General features: G+C 37.1%; 1 protein-coding gene across 1 annotated transcript; it reads right to left on the bottom strand.

The window, feature by feature from the left end:
- Positions 1 to 16,480: 16,480 nt before the first annotated feature.
- On the bottom strand, positions 16,481 to 20,585 carry LOC114267519 (uncharacterized). Its single transcript, XM_082885211.1, has 4 exons — positions 20,282 to 20,585; positions 17,411 to 17,498; positions 17,081 to 17,338; positions 16,481 to 16,991 (listed from the first exon to the last, which is right to left on the bottom strand). The coding sequence occupies exons 1-4, from the start codon at positions 20,583 to 20,585 to the stop codon at positions 16,481 to 16,483; spliced, it is 1,161 nt and encodes a 386-aa protein (XP_082741337.1).
- Between the last annotated feature and the right edge of the window lie 1,271 nt (positions 20,586 to 21,856).

Raw genomic sequence — 21,856 nt, 5'->3', positions numbered from 1 at the left:
CCAATATTTTAAGTTTGATTTCAGAAAAAATAAGTAGAAACATGCCGTATGGCATAGTTTAACAAAATAAATGATGGTTTAGACTTCTACTTAATTCAATGATCATCTGTAAATGAAAATCAAAAGCTGAACTGTACCAGCAGAAGCGAGTCCTGCTCGGTTATTCACTTTCTGTACAACAACCTGATCGATCGAGAAGATTGCAGTGAGATTAGTGGATGAGCAACAAGTTAACGAAAAAGGTGTGAAGATGAACAAGAAGTGAATGCTTCGAAGAGATTTCTCTGATCTCACAGAGAAACTGAGACAAGAGAGAGAGAGAGAGCAATTCAGAGCACACTTGATTTCTCGGATCATTGCAGAGAAAGTTGAATCGATGGAGATGTGTTTAGGCTTAGCGATTATGACATCTTCAACAATTGTGGACTTCAGAAAGTTGAATCGATCGGCAGATTCGAGTGAGAGATTCGAGCGACAAATTCGAGCGAGAGAGGCAGTGAGATTCGAGCGAGAGTCGAGTGAGAGACAGATATTGAGAGGGAGAGAAAGAGAGCTCAGATTTGGGAAATAAGGGGAAAAAAAATAGGGGGATTGAGAGGGAGAGAAAGAGAGTCGAGTTTTACTGATTTTTATTTATTTTTTATTTTTTGAAGAACACGATTGGGTCAAGAAAATGAGATGATAAATAAGATTTTGATGTCCAAAAATGATTTTTTTGCGACGGTTAAATAATCAGTCGCAAAAAAATAGACGCAAAAAGTCATATTTCTAGTAGTGTTTAATACAAATTTTGAATTTAATATAATATAATATTATTGAATTTAATTTAATATAAATTTTGAATTTAATATAATATAATATTATTTAATTTAATTTAATATAATACAATATTATTTCATATAAATTTTGAATTTAATATAATATAATATTATGAGGGCAATCTTGGAAATTACTTGTTTATATCCCACAATATATTTTGTAAAACAAACATGGATAATATATATCCAGTCTTATATATCAAGTCAACAAACATGAATTGAGGGATATATTATCCAATACCTATATCCTATTCATTATATATCCTGACTAAATCTCACATCATATTATATCCTTCATTTTATATCCAGTGAAACAAATAGGGACACTCCTACAAAAACAGGATAGTAGCAAAACCACCAAAGACCAGACAGAGGTACAAGCAAAGCCCAAATTCTAAATCTATGGTCTACCCCAAACATGACAAAACAGTCATGCACCCCTGCATATAGCTTTCATAAGCACAGGACAGAAAGCCCCCAGCAAGCTGAACTTCAAGAACAAACACAGCAACACTCAGGTGAACAACCAAAGACCAGGAGCCATCACCACAGCATATCAGAACACCCCTACTGCAAAACTTTATACCAGTACCAAACCATTGAGCTTCCAACAACAGTAAAGCAAACTTTTTCTCAACCAAACAGCAATGGTGCATACAAGCAGCAGCATACAAACTCAGGTTTGCACCCTATAACCTCTCACCCAAACAGTCCAACAAGAATAGGACAGCAGCAGGAAGGACAATTAGGAACACCCCTGCAACTGAAGACACCCTAATTAAGAAATATTTGCTCAGCCAACACCCCTACTGCAGAACCTTACTTGTTGCAGGTTGTAGATAATATCAGTGACTGAAGATCCTGAGAAAGAAGAACCAGCAGCTTTGCTCCACAACGCAACCCTCACTTTAATGACCTCACACTACTCCTCAAGATCTGGATGAATGCCATTAAAAATGCAATCATTTCTCAGTTTCCAGATGGACCAAAGCACAGCCAAAGGCATGGCCTTCCAGAACACCCTCTCCTGTTTATTTAGATTAGTACCAGCCCACCATTCCAATAAACTCTGAACAGTACCAGGTTGAACCCATTGCATACCCCACCATTTTAGAATATGGGACCAAACCCTCCAGACAAATGGACAAACCAGTAAAACATGATTAACACTCCACATCCACATTACAAAAAATGCAATTCACATTTGCCACATCAGAGAGCACTCTAATTCTCTGCAAAAAAACTGGAAGTCTTAATCCTTCCTTTCCATGCCAACCAACCAAAAAATTGAGTTTTAGGTGGAGATACATTGTTCCATATAAGATCTGCTACTTTACACACTGAACCAAATGAACTATCGCACCATTTATAAGCGGAAGAAACAGTGAAACTTCCTGATGGGTCTGCATTCCATTTCAAAGAATCAACCAGATTTTCCCGAATAGCAGGAGCATTAATCAACAGCACTTTCAATCTATTCAATTTCTCCACCTCCCATTGAAAAAGTGATCTTCTGAAGTTGAGGTTCCACTTTGCCTCGCTATTTCACCTGATGTGCATCACATTCACAGATTCCAACTTATCCAAAGACAAGGAATAGAGCCTAGGAAAGTCTTCCATCAAGCACACATTGCCACACCATTTATCAATCTAGAACAGAGTGTTTTCCCATTCCTAGGCACTGGAGCAGAATTGTTTTTTTATAGAATTCCACCAATTCAGGTCTGGCTCTAGCAACACCCAAAATATCAGCCCAGATACTTGATTTCCTAAGGTTATCAGTAGATTCTGGACACCACAGATTTCCCACTTGCTTGTATTTGTTGCATATCACCTGTTTCCACACAGCATTTGTTTCAGCTTCAAACCTTCACCATCATTTTAATAAGAGGCAATCATTCATAAGTCTAATCCTTTTGACACCCAATCCCCCCATGCTTTTTTCTTTTTGAAATGTCTTTCCATTTGACCAAATGTACTTTTCTTCTAAGGCCATCTCCACTCCATAGAAAATTGGACTGAATTGTCACAAATTCCTTAGCAACCCCTTCTGGCATCTTGAACAAAGATAAATAGTAAATTGGTAAGCTAGACAACACAGATTTAATCAATGTCACCCCACCAGCAAAAGACAAGAATCTTCTCTTCCACGAAGCAAGTCTTTGTTTGCATTTGTCTAAGACTGGCTGCCAGGTCCTTTTTCTCTTTGGACTTGCACCCAGAGGTAAACCTAGATACTTTAGAGGCAAACTTTGATGTAGACAGTTCAGGTTGTCAACAAACTCCTTGGATAATTCTTCAGTTGACCTAATGCCACACACTACACTCTTGTGGTAGTTAATTTTTAGACCTGACAGCACTTCAAAACATCTCAAAATCCTCTTAATGTTGATCACCTCCCCCCAATCAGCTTCACATAATAGAATTGTGTCATCTGCAAATTGCAGATCAGTGATCTTAAATTCACTTGATCCAATTGCTGCCCCAAGGCATATCCTACTAGGTAGTGCCTTGGGAGGTTTTGAGCTCAATAAGATTGAGGATATTGAGTATACTGTATTTGTACATTGAGATGAAAAAAGAAGATAAAAATGAATAAAATATAAGATATTTATTTTATCACTCTTTCAATCTTTTTCCTTTATCACTACAAATCTCTTCACAAATTCAAAATCCAAACACTATCTTAGAAAATGATGATGGGAGATTTGATTAAAAAGAAAATTAACTTGGCATAAAGATTCCATTTATTTCTCTTATGTTACTAAACCATGTGGGTTTTCCTCTTAATATATAATACAACATTTTTTTTTTTTTTGAGTTGTATAAACTACTTATTTCATTGCTAGCACCATGACTCCATACCCTATCAAAGCTGCCAAAAACATCAAGAGAGCAATAGAAGTTTTCTTTCTGGAAAAACTTTTGTACAAGAGAAAAAAACTAGCTAGCTAGCTTTGCCCATCCAAAGATGATCATATGAACAAGTGAGACCTAATTCCCATTGCCACCATTCTTTGCTTAACTTCTGATTGTATGAAGATTGTGATTGCCATTTGAAAGCCTCGAAAACTAAATTTCCATGTCACTTTTCACTACCTCTTGCTTCGCTTCCTCTCTATCCTTGGCATTGTTCTTTGCATTCAGTTCTTTGTTCTTTCCCCAAAGAACAGCGTAGAGCCCCATAATGATCAAGCCAGACCCTACAACACTGATAACAAACCACATAAAAGAATGATCAGTCTATTTTGAAATTGCTATAGTTGTTAATTCAAAGTAGATCATAGAATAACATGAAATGAATGTCGCTTCAAGTTAAAAAAAACAAAACAAAACGCACGTTCCAAAAAGGAGCAACGCATTTTAATTTGGTTGTGTTACATACACCAATTAGTATATTAACTAGTGTACTAATACTAGTTATAACATTATTATTAACCACACTTATTAATCACGTTACAAATTTCAAAAACCTTTTAAATTATGTTACATCATCAATTGATACATTAGTTAGTATATCAATTGGTACATATAGCATTATTCATTTTAATTTTTACTTTTTTTTATGTGTAGAAAATAGAACTAATAAATAATAGAGAGATTTATTAGAAAATACTTTTTCAAGTGTTTTTATCTCAAAGTCTATAAGATATTCTTATATTTCAATAAGTTCTATTATTTGAATATTTGATCTACCAAATCTTAATTCTCATATTTAAAGTATTTTATGGACATTTCTACCCATATAAATATTTTTTGAACATTTAGCAATTTAGTGATGTGAACATTCATATTGACATGTGAACGTTCACATTGATGGTATTAACATTTACATTGACGATATGAATATTTACATCACGGAATATTCACACTGTAAATATGAATATTATTAGGGATATTTTGGTACCTATGTCACTCATAGAACTTATTGAAATATAAGAAAATAATAGGGGTATTTACGTATAAGTTTTAATAAGTGGACTTATTGTTTAATAGGTTATATAGGAAAAATTTGTCATAAAAAAGTCACTAATTGTAAGTTTTAGCGATAATTTATAAAAATCATGGCAAAAGAAAGTCACTAATTGTCAATTTTTAGCGACACATGTAAAAAATTGTCACAAAAAAATTATTTTTAGCGATAATTTTACTAAAACTTATTTTCAATAGAACTTGATGAGAATAAGTCTAACTATTACGACTTATTGGTACTTTACACAAAATAATAATATAGACTAAATGGAACATAAATAGGTAAAAAAAATTACGAAAAAGTGCCCCTAAATAATAATAATTTTAGTTATACGCATCTACATATATAAAACCCATCATTAAAAACACTAATTTTATTGATTCTATGCTCTAAATTATTATTATTTTTTTAATTTTTACCTCATCTCTCAAGTGATAAATTGTATATAGTAGGATATTATGTGTAAAGAAAATGGAAAAGGAAAAAGATGCATATGATTTTTTAAAAAAGGAATACAAGAAGGGGGGAGAATTAGAATTACTGTTGTGAACAATGCATAATAGTAATCATTGTGCTGCATGTGAGACTTATTTCAGTTCTATTAGGATGATTTTTATTGTTCATTTAAAAAATAAATATTAAATAGAACATATCTATAAAAATTTAAGTTAATCGAATGTCGATAGCTATTTTATTAAATCATATTTCTATATAAATAAAATGAATTTTTAAGTTACAATTGAATACAAAAGTGATTTAATGAAATGGATCATCGATATTCGATTAATTTAATTTTTTACAAGAATATTGTACTCGATATTTTTTAAAAAAATTAACGATTCGAATCATCAAAATAAGATTCAAAATGAGCCTCACAAGCTGTATGTGCACAATAGTGAACCTAAGTATCAATGAGAGAGATATTTAAAAAAAAATGTAAAATAAAGGGTAAATTACACCGATACACCCTGAGGTTCCAAGCTAATAGGGTGTGTTTGATTGGACGGACTGGATATGAGATATTAGAATCTATTGGACTTGAGTCTTGGAACTGTGAATCCCCCGAACTATTTGGTTAGATTGGATATGTATCCTGTGTTTGTTTTTTCACGGGATTAGATTTCTGGAAATGACTATTTTTAGTGAATCCAACGTTTGGTTGGACAGACTGGATAGAATAAATGAATAAAAGACTATTTTATCATGTTTCAATTGTTTACTAAGTAATAGCAATATTAAACATATCTTTAATATTTTATTTATTTTTAGCTAGATTAAATAAAAATTTATTTTATTTTATTTTTTTACGCAATTAAATAAATTTATTTTTTTAAATTAAATAAATAAAATATCAATAAAAATATATATTATTTTTTAATTAAAATTTTAAATAAATTTGTTTTTAAAAATAATAATAATTAAATAAAACATCTATTAACATTTAAAAAATGAAATTAAATAAAATTTAAACAAAATTTAAAAATAAAATATCAATAAAAAATTATTTAAAAATAAATAAATAAAACATCAATAAAAAGTTAAATAAAATTATTTTATTTTTAAATTGAGACATTTAAATTTTATTGAATTTTACTAAATATAATACATAATTAAGTAGTAGAGGGTCAAAATAGTCATTTCACCATCTAATCCCAACAGTAAATAATGCCTCCAAAATTGTCCCACACCCCCCCCCCCAGGATAGTATAATCCCCCATATGGGGAATAAGGAGTCCGGCCGGACTCCATGTCCGGTGGACTAAAAAAAAAACAAACATCGGATTGGATGCTTCTCTTGGATTACAATCCGCACAATAAATAATATTCCCCTCCCCTTATCCCCCCCAATCAAAAGTGTGTTTGATTGGGGGGAATAAGGGGGAATTATTTACTGTGCGAATTGTAATCCAGGGGAACTATCCTGGGGGGTGTGAGACAATTTTGGAGGGACTATTTACTGTTGGGATTAGGTGGTGAAATGACCATTTTGACCCTCTACTATTTAGGGTGTGTCCTCTACCTTTCATCAAATAAGACTGAAAATTTAATAGTTGCAATTTAATTCAAAATTATAGGAGAGTTATTTGCATATATTTGAAGTGCTCTGAAGTTACACCACAAGAGGGTAAAATAAATTTTACTCTTTAAATTTTTGACCTTTTAGTAGTGGTTTACTAATCCATGGTTGCTTCTAAATTTCATTGGAGAGACATTTGTTGAATTTGCCTTGAGAAGATTTGGGTTTAAAAGGTTTAAGTCACTTCTAATGTTACTGTGTTTTCAATTTGTGGGTAAGATATATGATGGATATGTATATGGTCGTACACAATTCAGCTCAATCAATCAGTATATCTAACCCAAAGAACGGAGCAAAATTTGCTTCAAATGTATAAATAACTATAATTATTTTCAAAATTATGCTTACAATCTCTACATAGACACCTGTTCAGATGAATAGCTTAAAATAAGAGATCATTATTGATGTATCCACAATATATATATATATATATATATATATATATATATAACTCTACATACCATGTGAGATGAGACAGCTTGACTAATCTCTACATTACATGTGATCCCAACGACTTTGAGTTGGTGCTTCTAAAATTAAATTAATGAGCTATATAATGTATGGAGACCTCACAATGAAGCATCCTCAACAATGTTAAATTGAATTTAGTCTTTAAATTGCCTAATATATGTGATGATGGATTCCCTGTCCACTGGCCTTTTCTTTGGGGGTGGTTGGAGTATGAAATTTAAAAAGTCAACAACTTCAATTAGATTATTGTCCCTCTATGTTATTATACATTAAATATAGAAACAAATGTTGATCAAATTAACCTTTGACATGCCTTGATGTAATCTTATTTTCTAAACTTATACAATGCATTATTTTGTTGATAATGGCGCAAATCAAATTATATTATAAGGTTATTTTTAATTATAATTGTTTATGTTTACATTAAGGATGTCTAGGTGTTGATATTGTCTATACTAATAATGAACATGATTAAAAACTAATAACTTGAATGTGATGTTATTAGGCCATCTCTAACGTTTAATCAAATCCATCACTAAATTTGAATTTGGTGAAAAAGTACACTTTTTTTTTTTCCCCTCTTCAAAGGTTTTATCAAAAGCTATATCAAATTGAGATCATCCCAAATCTTTCACCAAACTGACGATGTTGTGTGTCTTTCATCAAAACATTGTTCATTACTGTTGTATTTTCACCACCGGATGTCTCCTCGGATGTCCTCCCAGATGATCACCTAAAGGCAAAATTTTGTGAAATTTTACAATGGGAGGTCGACCCCTTGGTCCGCCCCCCGGATGACCCCTCAAGCGAACTTTTGATTGAAAATGTGAGGAAAGAGTATTAAGAATGGATTGTTTTGCTAATGCATTCAACTACAAATATAGTTATAAAAATTTCCAATGAATACATTATTGTTGATCCCACTTGACTATACTCACGTTTTTGGAAATTATTTTTGGAATTTTTTTTTTTGAAAATAATCAACCTTTTAAAGAACTTTTTGAAACATAAAACTGTTTAGCTGTGTTTTCATTTTTCTGAAAAACACAGAAACATGTTTATCTAAATTTTTTTTAGAAAAAACAACCAACTTTTTACGAAATATAACCAAATATCCATTGTTTCCAAAACTGTTTCGCACAAAAATGAAAAGGCTGGGTGTTTTTCAAATATACAATCACTTTTGTTTCCAAAAATACGAAAACAAAAAACAAGAAAGCAAAAACAATATTATGTATCTATGCTGAAAAGGCTGGCTCCTCTCTCTTTCAAACCCAGAAACAAGGTTGGACTAGCCTCTGTCTCTACTGCATCTATGCTGACTTCAACGCACCCTATCCTTGTCTATATATATGTATCTATCTACAGCTACTCACTTCAGTTCTACTTCTCACCATCCCCATTTTGAAGCAGAGCTCTGTCTCTCTCTCTCTCTGAGAGCCTCACACTACACAATGGTGAACGCATGTTCCATTTCCATACCCATCATCAAAACCCCTACTCTGTTCTCTCTCTTGTTTGCATCATTCATCGCAGTCGCTTCTGTAGCCAACAATGTTACGTATGATCATCGCTCTCTCATCATTGATGGCCAACGAAAGCTCCTCATCTTTGCTTCCATTCACTACCCTCGCAGTGTCCCTGCGGTGAGACCCGTGTTTTTCTCCTCTTCATTCAATCATTTTCCATCTGGGTTTCCATGAAAATGTAGGAAAATATATAGGATAAAAAAAAATTCAGTTTCCTCTTTCTGGTCAACCTGTCGGTTGTCCCCCTGGACGTCCAGTGCATTTTAATGAAAGCTACAATACTCACTCACCGTTAGAGTGACTAATATCAGATTGAAGAATTCGTCTTTTTTTACTCAGATTTGATGAAATTTTTGGTGAACCGTTGCAGATGCCCTTAATGTTTGGGTTTGGTAAAAGTATAATGCATGTGTAGGGCTTCACGTCTGTATTTTTTTTTTTCTTTTTTTGAAAAATTTAGTTAAAATCTTTCCATTGGATCTTTGTTTGGTGAAAAAAGACAAGTCAATTTATTTTTTGCTTCATAAACTCCATAAAGAGAGGCGCATAATTAAGAAAGGACAGAGTAAAATTTCTTTTTTTTTTCTTGGATAATATTGCCAATGCATATATATATATATATATATATCATAGAACTTTTTTGACGAGGAATACTTTTATTTTATTTTATTCATACAAGTTTAAACATGTTGTGTATGTGTATTTTTGGATAGTCCATCTGGTATGAACTCTTTTTTTTGTAACATTAAAATGTTACTATTAACCAAAATAACATGTCACTGTTAAACAGAGTAATGTTACTATTTATATCAATTTTGAGGGTATTTTTAAAAAAAAAAATTTTAAAAGAATTTCATGGTGATAGATCTTGATGAGATGATTCTAAAAATACTAATTTTATTAAAAATTGACATTTAGATCAAAAGTTATGTTATTTTAAAGTTTAAAATATTAAATTACCCATTGAGTATATTTTGGTAACAAGATATGTTTTTATCTATGGGCATACTGCTATATCTTGGCGATCAGCAAAACAAACATTGACTGCTACTTGTTCAAATTACTCAGAGATACTTGCAATTCATGAAGCAAGTCGAGAGTGTATTTGACTCAGATCCATGATCTATCATATTCAAGAAATATGTGGATTGTCTTCAACAAAAGATAGTTCAACCATATTACATGAAGATAATGCTACGCATATCACACAGATCAAAGAAGGCTATATCAAAGGTGACAAGACTAAACATATTTTTCCAAAATTCTTTAACACATATGAGCTTCAGAAGAATGGCGATATTGATGTTCAATATATACGCTCAAGTGATAATCTGACAGATCTATTTATTAAAGCATTACCGATTGCAACATTCAAGACACTAGTGCATAATATTGGGATGTGTCGACATAAAGACCTATTATGCAGCATTAAGGGGGAGTCATTAATTTTAGTAGATTTGTATATTGTACTCTTTTTCCTTCGTCTAAGGTTTTTTCCCATTGAATTTTCCTTAGCAATATTTTAATGAGGTAATCTAAACAAATCACATACAAGAATAATATACTATTTTTCCTTTACCAAAGGTTTTTTCCCACTGAATTTTTCTTAGTAAGGTTTTAACCAGGCATATTCTTAGTATATGGTTATCTAAAGAGGAGTGTTGTGAAATATTTGGATAACTATCAAAAGAGATGTAATTGGTATTCTAATAATTTTTGGGCCAAAGTATAAATAGGGAAAAGTTTTACCATGCGGGCAGGGATGACAATTTGAATCCGACTCGACAGGGACCCGCCCCCTCGACCTCGATTAGAACAGGTTTTTCCCGAAAAATACCCCTGACGGGCTAGAGATGGTATTCGAAATTGAATCCCTGATAAATTTCGAGTCGGGGACAATGATACGTTCCCTAGCTCCGGCCTGAGCACCATCCCCATTTCCCCCAATATAAAATTACTAATATACCCCTATATATATACCAACCAAACCAAATCACACTCACATAACTCTCTCTCACATACACACCCACACCCACACGCTACCTCTCATCTCTCTCTTTCTCTCTCTCTCTCTCTCTCTCTCTCTCTCTCTCTCTCTCTCTCTATAAAAGCCTCCCATAACCGCTGATCTCCCTTCCTCTGTTGTCCTCCTCTCCCTCCTCCTCCGCTGTCCTCCTCTGTCTTCCTCTCTCTTCTCTCATCACCGCCGATCTCCCTCCTCCTCCGCTGTCTTCGGGGAGAGAGAGTTATGGCTAGGGTTTCCGATCTCGGCGAAAGTGAACTCAGCTGTGGTTAGGGTTTTCGATCCCCAAACTCAGATCTTGTATTTTTTTTTTTTGGTGTTTTTTTTTTTTGATTGTTTGTAGTGTTATAAGAAAACAAGTCAAACCCCCAAAGTTAAGGTCTTTGATTGATTTAATGATTTGGGTAATGGGTTGTCTGATGCTTATTTTGTTCATTGATGTACTTGATTGTATCAAATTCTCTTTTACTCTGAACCCATAAAATTTAGGGTCGAGGGTTGTGTAGATAAGTTGTTTTGGGGTTTTTAAAGTTAAGGTCTTTGATGGATGTAACGATTGTTAGATTTTTTTTTTCTTATGCACTGGTTGTATCAAATTCTATTAAATTCTCAATCTAGGAATTTAGGGTAGAGGGTTGTGTCGATAAGCTGTTTTGGGGTTTTTTAAATTCCTTTTATTAGTTGTTGTATGTGTAAATTGGGAACAAGGGTATGAATTTGTTGAGCTGTGATTTCAGGTTAAATGGCAAAAAGTTTATTCAAGCAAGATCATGATCCTGGTATGCAATTCTGTTTGTGCAATTGGGTTGTGCACTACTTCAAAATTTTCTTGCCTGTTTTACCGTTTTAAATTCTGGATTCACATTTTTTTTTTCACTTGGGAAATGAAATCTGTGATGTCTCTTTTGTGCCCAGAAAAGGTTGGGGATTTTTCAGGGTCAAGGAAACCCGATTCCTGTTAGGGGGCGGGGGGCGGTGGGGCCGATTGGTTTCCCGCCGAGGATTGGGGGCGGGGGTGGGGACGGGGACAGGGATTTTTATGGCTTCGGGGATCGGGGACAGCGAGTGTAATCCCCAACCTCGCCCTGCCCCATTGCCATTCCTACATGTGGGTAGTGTGGTATACCATGTGGTAAACCACATGGTGTGGTGAATAGTGAGAGTTTTATTATCTATAAATAGGTGAGTTTGCATAGTAATGATGATATAGAAAAAAAAAACTCTTTATTTCTTCTTTCATTGTGGCTCTTCCTTCTTTATTTTCTTTAGTTTTATAACATATATATATATATATATATACATGACCACAACAAACCATTGTAACATTCAACTCAATAGAACTCTAGTTGTTAACTCTCAAGTAACAAGAGTATGAAAATAAAAATGAAAGCCAATAAAAAATACATAATAATACTAATAGGACGCTTTCTTATATTTTATTGTGAAGCAAAAGAGAGTTGACCTATGTCTATGTTCTAGTTAGTGGTGTGTCAAGTTATCTGACGAAGTGGTGGAAATTGTTTTAACCTATTACTTTAAACAACCAAATAGGATGGATTATCAAATAAAAGTTTAATCCGAATGTTCCAAATAGTCCAAAAGAATGCAAGTTGGATTACATTTCACACAATGAACGGCACATCTTTATACCTTGCCACCAACTCAATAGAGAGATGATACAGTAAGGATAAACCAATTTTATACCCCAGCGATCAACACAAGACCATACCTGCCAAGCTTTGTTATAGCCTACAAAAAGATGATCCACAGTTTCCAATTCCCTTTCACAAAATGGACACCAGGCCTGGCTTCTTTTCTTGAATAATGCCCAAGTTAAGTAGCAAACTTACCATCTTCAGTCGCCCTTTTCAAACTAGCTAGCCCAAAAATTTCACTCTTGGAGGAGCCACATATCCCAGATGAGAGTCAAGCCTAATTCGTTTGGGCCTAAGGAAAGCATCCAATTAATGGCATAGAGATTTCACTGAAAAAAACTCCACATGAGTCTCCTTTCCATTTTAATAGATCATGACGATTTTCCAATTGAGCTGGGATGGAGGACACAAAAGCAAAATCTTTGAAACTCATAATCCTCCGATGATCGAATTGACCTTCTACGAAAACCTCGTGTTACGAAAATCTCCTCTCATCTTCCCAAGAAAGATCCCACCGTTTCTGATTTATCAAGAAGAGTAAACAAATGGGGAAATTCCATCTTCAGGGCTCTATTTCCCAACCAAATGTCATTCCAAAAATCTATTGATCTGCCACTAACCACCCGTAGCTCAAGAGACAATACAAAAAATTAAAGAGAGGAAGACATGTACCTTGAATTGAAATAATATCCCTCCAAATTTGTAAAAATCAATGTATAAAGAGAGAAATACAGAGAGAATAAATGTATCTGATGATCTTATTATTGATTGTTATGTTATATGTTTACAATGATTCCTATATATAGAAGAGTAGATTAGGTAGGTGTGTAGTAGGTGGAGTAGGTGGTAGTAGGTGGTAGTGGTAGTAGGTGGAGTAGGTGGAGTAAGTGGAGGTAGGTGGAGTTTTAACAACCCCCCTCAAACTCAAGGAGGATAAACAGAAACCAACTTGAGTTTGGAGAGAGTAACAAACAGGAAAATAAAAAGACAATAAAATAAAATAAGATAGGAGACACTGTATGGTTGTGTCAATGTCGGGATAGTTTATGGGGTCATGCCAGACCGTTGGAAAAGCTAACCGGAATCAATGTCGGGACATTTTATGGGGTCATGCCGGACCGCTGGAAAAGCTAACCGGAATCAATGTCGGGACAGTTTTATGGGGTCATACCGGACCACTATAAAATACACTGTAGGATGGTGTATATAGGCTGCCCAAATATATATACATGGATATATATATCGAGTCCTCAAAAGTCGCGCCCTCAAAAGGCGCGCCTACTTCATCAAAAGACGTGCCCCACCAAAAGCGTAGAGCCATCAAAAGGGGCGCCGGACACGCGGCGAAGCACGTGACCGACAGAGTGTCGTCGCATCCTCTTCGGCATTGTCGATATAAACCAAAACGAGGCCTGAGGCTTGGAAGCAGAACAAACCAGTTGAAACCTCTTCGTTCTCTGAGAGCTTGTCTCTAAGAGCTGCAAACCCTGAAACACTCTGTAACATCTGAAACACTCAGCAACCCATAACATGGCCTCTTCTTCCCGTTCAGCTACCCAGAACATGGCCTCTTCTTCCCGTGGTCTGCTCACTCTCTTTCCCGACCTCAACGAGTCCACAAGAGAGATAACCGGTGCGGTGGCCCCTGAACCTCAACCAAGCACCCCTGGTTTTGCGCCGTTGACCTTTCCTATGCGGTCTGTGGAGCAAATAATGGCAGTGCAATCGGATATCGAGGCCAATCAGTATACATTGAAGTCATGTGTGGAGACCATGACGGCGGTCACAAACTTGTCGCACCGGCTGCAGAGTAGGACAAATGAGGTGCAGCAGTTAAATGCCCAACTGGCTCTGCTTCGGCACATGTATAAGGATGCGCGAGCAGAGATATGTGTGCTAAAAGCAGAAAACAAGGAGCTGAAGCGGAAGGCCACCGTGATGTTCCGATTTGGAGGTCCACCATATGCTGCAGGGGAGGAGCAGGGAGGAGTGAACGTGCTCGGTGGATTAGGAAGTACTGAGACCGGGCTGTCATGGGACACCCAAGATAAAAGTAAGAAGAAGAGAACAACAGAAGAGTCGAAAAAGTAAGGCCGGTGGTTTGTGGTGGCTGTGGGTTGGTGGCTGTGAGATGTGTGGTTTTTTTTTTTTTTGTGTAAAATTGTGATCGGGGTTGATCTCGGCAAGAAAAAATGACAAGTTTGTGGAATGAAAACGAGTTGGGTGTGAATGGATTTTTTATTTATTTATTTATTTTTTATTTATTTATTTTTTTGTGAAAGAAGGAAGATAAAATAAAATAAAGAAAAAGGGTATAGTGGGATCAGACGACGTGGTGTGAAAGTGGAGAGGGTATGAGTAATATAGTATAATAAAAAGAGATATATATATAAAATAAAGAAAGTTAGGGAGAGTGGGAAGCATAATAATGAGAGAGAGAGATGCTGCAGCATATGGCATAATAATGAGAGATTGGTTCACGTGGGTTTCTTGGCCCAAGTTTTGTTAAAACCTGTTTTTTTTTTAATAATAATAATAATATATTAATGGCGAAAGCATGTGCGCTGGTGGGTTGGAAAGTGTTTGGTGGTGTAAAGTGGATGAAAAGAAAAAATAAAGAAATAAAAGAAGAAAAGGAAAATGGGTTTGAAAAACTAGAGAGAGATGTCTCTGTGTGTCTGTTTTGTTCAGATCAAAGGCCCTCTTCTGTCCATGCACCGAAAGAGAGAGGAGCTTCACTTTCTTGATAGTACTTGAGATCGGACCATAATAAGCAACCCCTGTATCCTTATCATCATCCCCAGCTTCTACACCTCTACGAGGTCCAATGCTGATCTTGTCATCTTCCCTTGGGGATTGAGATGCCCATCTTGTTTTGCATAATGGCAAACTGTGAAGCAGAGTTGAGGTTGGTATTGGTACTCGGAGGGTGTGGCGACCATGTTCCGAACTTACGGGGATAACAACCAGAGAGTGAAGTTGTGGACTTGAGACGATGAGTGGTCTGCGAACGAGCCAAGTGAAGGAGGGCCGATCTCGCCATCTCTGAATCTTAGAGCTCTCGACTAGTGAAAATGGTGCAGACATGGTGACCCCCTTTATGTTGGATGAGAGCATGTTGTGGGTTAGCAGCCTCATCTCTGTGTGTGTCATGCCGATCATTGTTGCAGACATGGTGTTCGACGAAATGTCCCAGAGGGATTTTGGGTTTGCTTCGGCGAGGTAGTGAAGAAGAGTGAAGGTATGTGTAGAAAATTCTAGCGGACTAGGTTGAGGTCCGGCGGGCAGCTAAGGTGAGGTTGCCGCCCGTCGGGGAAGCGAAAATATTAGGTTCTAAACCTGCTCTGATACCATGTAAAAATCAATGTATAAAGAGAGAAATACAGAGAGAATAAATGTATCTGATGATCTTATTATTGATTGTTATGTTATATGTTTACAATGATTCCTATATATAGAAGAGTAGATTAGGTAGGTGTGTAGTAGGTGGAGTAGGTGGTAGTGGTAGTAGGTGGAGTAGGTGGAGTAAGTGGAGGTAGGTGGAGTTTTAACAAAATTCTAGTGAAAGTTGCTGTTCATTGGTAACCAAAATTTGCTGCAGATTTACAACTAATGATGGATCTCCACAATGAATCATTCTCCACCCCAAACTTCCACCACCGTTTTAATAGTAAACAAACATTCATCGCTTTAATCTTCCAAATTCCCAATCTCCCCTTTCTTTACTCTTTGTAACATCTGATCAATTGACAAGATGAATTTTTCTTCTCACATCATCATCCCCCCCCCCCCACAAGAATCTTTCTTGAAGCTTATCTAACTCTATAGCTACTCCCTTTGGCATTTTAAAAATGGACATATAAAAAATTGGTAAACTACCAAGCACCGACTTGATCAACATCAATCTACCACCAAACGATAAGAACTTCCTCTTTCAACCTAGTAATCTCTTCCTAAATTTTTCCACCACTGGTTGCCATGTCCTCTTTGTTTGTGGGCTTGCACCTAACGGCAAACCCAGATACATCATTGGTAGAGATTGAACATTACATTTTAAAATAGCTGAACATTCAAATAAAAATTCAGTCAAAACCCCCACTCCACACACAGAACTTTTGTGAAAGTTAATCTTCAAACCAGAAAGAACTTCAATGCACCAAAGAATCCTTTTAATAACAGTGATTTCCTGAACATTTGCCTCGCAAAAAATCATAGTTTCTTCTGCAAATTGCAGCAAATCAAAATTAGGCCCATCTACACCAAAACTACATCCTTTAATCAATCTACAACTTCTTGCTCTTCTAAAAAGAACAATAAGAGCTTCAGCAACAACAACAAATAAAAAAGGCGAGAGAGGGTCACCTTGTCTCAAACTCTTTTCCATTTGAAATTCCTTCACAGGGGAACCATTCACAAGGTCATAGACATACATTCCTTGATCCAACCTATACATTTAGGGTTAAATCCCAACAAATACAACATTTGAAATGGAAAATTTCAATTAACACTATCAAGTTTCAATGTCAGCCCCCACCTTCTACCCTTCTTCCACCAATCAATGCCCTCACTAGCTATTAACACTTCATCGGTAATATTTCTCCCACCAATGAAAGCCAATTGTGCCACGTTGATCATACCAAGTGGCACCTTTTCCAATCTACAAGATAATACTATTGCAAGAAGTTTGTATATACTTCCAACAAGACTTATAGGTCTATAATCTCCCAACCCCGCTAGATTGTCCAACTTAGGGATGAGAGCAACAAAAGTGGAGTTTAAACTAATGTCAAGCCTGTCATTGTCAAAAAATTGCTAAAAGAAAATCACTTCACACTTTAAAATTTTCCAACACTTCTTAACGCACATGAAGTTTAAACCGTCCAGGTCTGGAGCATTATTCCTGTCACAATCCTTGACAACTACACAAACTTGCTCCTTTGAAAAAGGAACTTCTAGGGAAAATGAGTCCACAAAGTTTAACACTTTTCGCCACAACCATCTAACTTTGGTTTGCACTTCCAAGTTTCAGAAAACAGAGTTCTGAAATGGCTAGCAACCCCTTCTTTTACCAACAAAGGATCTTCAAGAACATTTCCATTGATTGTGATGAAGTTAAGCAAGCCAATTCTTTATCTACATGAAGCATGCAAATGAAAATAATGAGTATTCGACCACCCTTTAAATTCCAATCCAATCTGGACTTTTGCAACCATAAACACTCAACTCTTTTACTGAATAATATTCTCTCCTAGAGAAAGATTCCTTGTTCTTGATTCAGATTTAGACAACTCCCTTGTTTCAGCTTCGAAATCAAAAGAATGCAAATGTAAGTCAATTGATTTCAATTTAGTTGATAAATTCCCGAAGACTTCAAAATTCCACTTTTTGCAAACTGCTTTTAAACCTTGAAGCTTTTTGAAAATGACATATGCAGCCAGACCCATTTCTTGATTTTGACTTCAAAAGATTCCTTGAAGCTTTTTGAAAATTTGAATGAAGGCGTAGCATTGATAAATCTAAAAGTTCTTGGACCCCAATCCTTTTCATCTTCCATGAAAAGTAATGAGCAGTGATCAGATAAAAATTTACGCAAGCCCCAACATTTTAAATTAAACTTTTCAACCCACTCTGGATCAAGTAGAAACCTATCAATTTGACTCCATTGCCCACTGTAAAATAAATTGATAGAAAGAGAATAAATTATGTATATATTGATGTATTGAATGTTGTATTCAGTACTTCTTACAAGGGGAATGCACTCTCTTTTATAGAGAGAATTTGAGCATTGGATGCCCACCGAAAGTGTGATGCATTGTACATTATAAAATATAAAGCTAAAGCTATACACTAACATGATATAAAGCTAAAGCTATACACTAACAGACATAATCATACACTAGCATGCTAAAGCTAATCATACACTAACAGCCCCCCTCAAACTTAAGAAGGATAGGTACTAGCCAACTTGAGTTTGGAGAGAGTAACAAAACAGGAAAATAGGATAGAAGACACTGTATGGTCGTGTCGAACCGTTGGTGAAGACACTGTATGGTTGTGTCAGACTGTTGTAGGAGCTAACCGGAATCAATGTCGGGACAGTTTACGGGGTCATGTCGGACCGTTGTAGAAGCTGACCGGAATCAATGTCGGGACAGTATACGGGGTCATGTCGGACCGTTGTAGAAGCTGACCGGAATCAATGTCGGGACAGTTTACGGGGTCATGTCGGACCGATGTAGAAGCTGACCGGAATCAATGTCGGGACAGTTTACGGGGTCATGTCGGACCGTAGTAAAAGACACGGTATGAGTATGTATATAGGCTGCCCAAAAGATATACATGTAGATAGAGATCGAGCCCTCGAAAGTCGCGCCCAATCTATCAAAAGGTGTGCCATCAAAAGGCGTGCCCAATCCATAAAAAGGTGTGCCGGTCATTATGGCGAGGCGCCTGACTACCTTGGCTTGCGCGCCCGTTGTGTCGGCTGGCGTCAAGTGGCGCGCGATGTGCGTATCTGCCCTGGCTATTTAAACCAAGGTTGAGGTGGAGGCTGTGCAAACCAGTCTGAAACCTCTGAACATTTTCATTCTGAAACTTCTGAATATTTGCATTCTGAAACATCTGAACAATGGCCTCTTCTTCCCGTTCAGCTACCCAGAATATGGCCTCTTCGTCCCGTGGTCTGCTCACTCTCTTTCCCGATCTCAACGAGTCAACAAGAGAGATAACTGGTGCGGTGGCCAGTGAACCGCAACCAAACACCACTGGTTTTGCTCTGTTGAACTTTCCGATGCGGTCTGTGGAGCAAAAAATGGCGGTGCAAACTGATATTGAGGCCAATCAGTATACTTTGAAGTCATGTGTGGAGACCATGACTGCGGTCACAAACTTGTCGCACCGGCTGCAGAGTAGGACAAATGAGGTGCAGCAGTTAAACGACCAACTGGCTCTGCTCCAGCGCATGTATAAGGATGCACGAGCAGAGATAAGTGTGCTAAAGGCGGAAAACAAGGAGCTGAAGCGGAAGGCCACTGTGATGTTCCGATTTGGAGGTCCGCCATATGCTGCAGTGGAGGAGTATGGAGGTGTGAACGTGCTTGGCGGCGTGGAAAACACGGAGGCAGCACCGTCAAGGGCCGCTTAGGACGGTGGCAAGAAGAAGAGACCGGCGGCAGAGTAGAGAAGAAAAAATCCCACCTGTGGATGTGGTTGTTTGTTTGTATTTTTTTTTTTTTTTTTTTTTTTTGTATGGGGGAACATGGTGATCGGGGTGAGCCCCGACATGAATAAAATGAGTTTGGTGTGCAGTTCTTCTTCTGCGTTTTTTTTTTTTTTTTTGGTTTGTGACTCAGAGCCATGTTCGCCGGATGGAAGGCTAAAAATAGAGAGGTAGAAAATAAAGTATAAAAGAAAAGAAAATTGAAGAGAAAGATGTGAATGTGAAAGGAATAAAAAAAAAATAAAAAGAAAATGTGATTCGTTTTCTTTTCAAAAGATGGATTAAAATAAATATAAAAAAAAGGAAAAGAAAGTGGAGTGGGGAACAGGAGGGGAAAAGGAAGTGCAGACCATGATGAAAGGAATGACTGAACCAACCTCTCTCTCACTCTGTTCAAAGACCTCACATCTCTGTCTTTCTCTTTTCTCTCATCAACTCAGAGTCCATGTTTGTTTTGTGAGTGTGTTGAGTGTCTCCATGTGTGTGATCTGTGTGGAAGGAGAGAGAGAGAGAGACCCACGTTGACTCGGATATAGGAATAGGGTTTGTGGGCATAGGCGACGATGAAGAGGAGAGAGAAGAGGCCGAGGGGTTTGTAGGCAACGGCGAAGACACGGTCGACGGAGGCGGCCGGGTAGAGGTAGGAGAAGTAGTCGACGGCGGTGATGAAGGCGTTCCAGGGGAGGAGGAAGGCGCAGCCGAGAATGAAGTAGATTGTGTAGGCTATGTTGAATCTGAATCTGAATCTGTTGTTGGCTATGTCGCCGGTGAAACCTGTATCTGATTCCGGCGGATCATCGCCGGAGATGGGTCCGATCATCGGACTCCGATGTGCGGGGTTGTGTTATTCGGGTGATTTGGAGTGGCATGTGGAAACAGAGGATGCATGTCTCAATGTGTGCTGTCCCATGTACCTGTGTGTGTATGGCAGTCGTTGTTTTTTTTTTTTTTTTTTTTTGTACTCCAACCCTCTGCCGAGAGAGAGAGCTAGAGAGAGGGAGTTGCAGAGAAAGAGGTGCCGAGAGGTTGATGCCGGGTGTGGTGTGTTATGTGTTTGCGGAGTTAGTCAGCGTCGACGTACGACATAGCGTGAGTGTTCGACGGAGAAGGCGGAGATCTGCGTCGGTGGTGAGCTAGCAGGACCTTGTGTCACGGCGTCTGTAGCAGTGGTGACAGGTGGCGTGGTCGGCGTAGACGGTGATGGTCCTCCGACTGTGACCGGATCTGGTGATGTGATAGTGAAGTGTTGTTGAAGAATCTGCCATTGAAGAAGAAATTAAGGAAATTTGGGTTTGTCCGGCGGACGGCCAAGGCGAGGCTGCCGCCCGCCGGTGAAGCGAAATTACTAAGTTCTTAACCTAGCTCTGATACCATGTAAAATAAATTGATAGAAAGAGAATAAATTATGTATATATTGATGTATTGAATGTTGTATTCAGTACTTCTTACAAGGGGAATGCACTCTCTTTTATAGAGAGAATTTGAGCATTGGATGCCCACCGAAAGTGTGATGCATTGTACATTATAAAATATAAAGCTAAAGCTATACACTAACATGATATAAAGCTAAAGCTATACACTAACAGACATAATCATACACTAGCATGCTAAAGCTAATCATACACTAACACCCACCTTCAATTGACCTACACCAAGTAAACTGTCTACTCAGCATTGGTAAGTCCATCACTTCCAACCTTTCAAAAAAAAGAATTAAAATCCCTCATTCCTGTAGTTCACCTTGTACACCCTTCCCCCCCCCCCCCCCAATCACCCTGATTTCGTTAAAGTTTGCCCTAAACACCATAGGTAATGGGAAATTCTACTTTAAATTAGCCATGCATTCCCTAATCTTCTTTCTCTCCCCCACGTGATTTGGGGCATAGACATTTACAATAATACAGGGAAAGGATTGATCAAAAGTACTTGACAGAAGAACGGAATTTCTATTACAACAACAATGAAAGAGCTGAAATTTGTTATCATTCCAAACAGAGCAATCCACCTGATCTTTCTACAGCATCCACAGCCATAAAGTGAAACTCAGAATCTGGCTCAATTGAATGCACCATGAAGTTTGAAGATGAGGGA

The sequence above is a fragment of the Camellia sinensis genome, chromosome 8, assembly GCF_055761805.1.
Source record: "Camellia sinensis isolate YWXY chromosome 8, ASM5576180v1, whole genome shotgun sequence".
Lineage (NCBI taxonomy): Eukaryota > Viridiplantae > Streptophyta > Magnoliopsida > Ericales > Theaceae > Camellia > Camellia sinensis.
The sequence above is the reverse complement of the archived record's forward strand: the minus strand, read 5'-3'. Positions and strand labels throughout refer to the sequence as shown.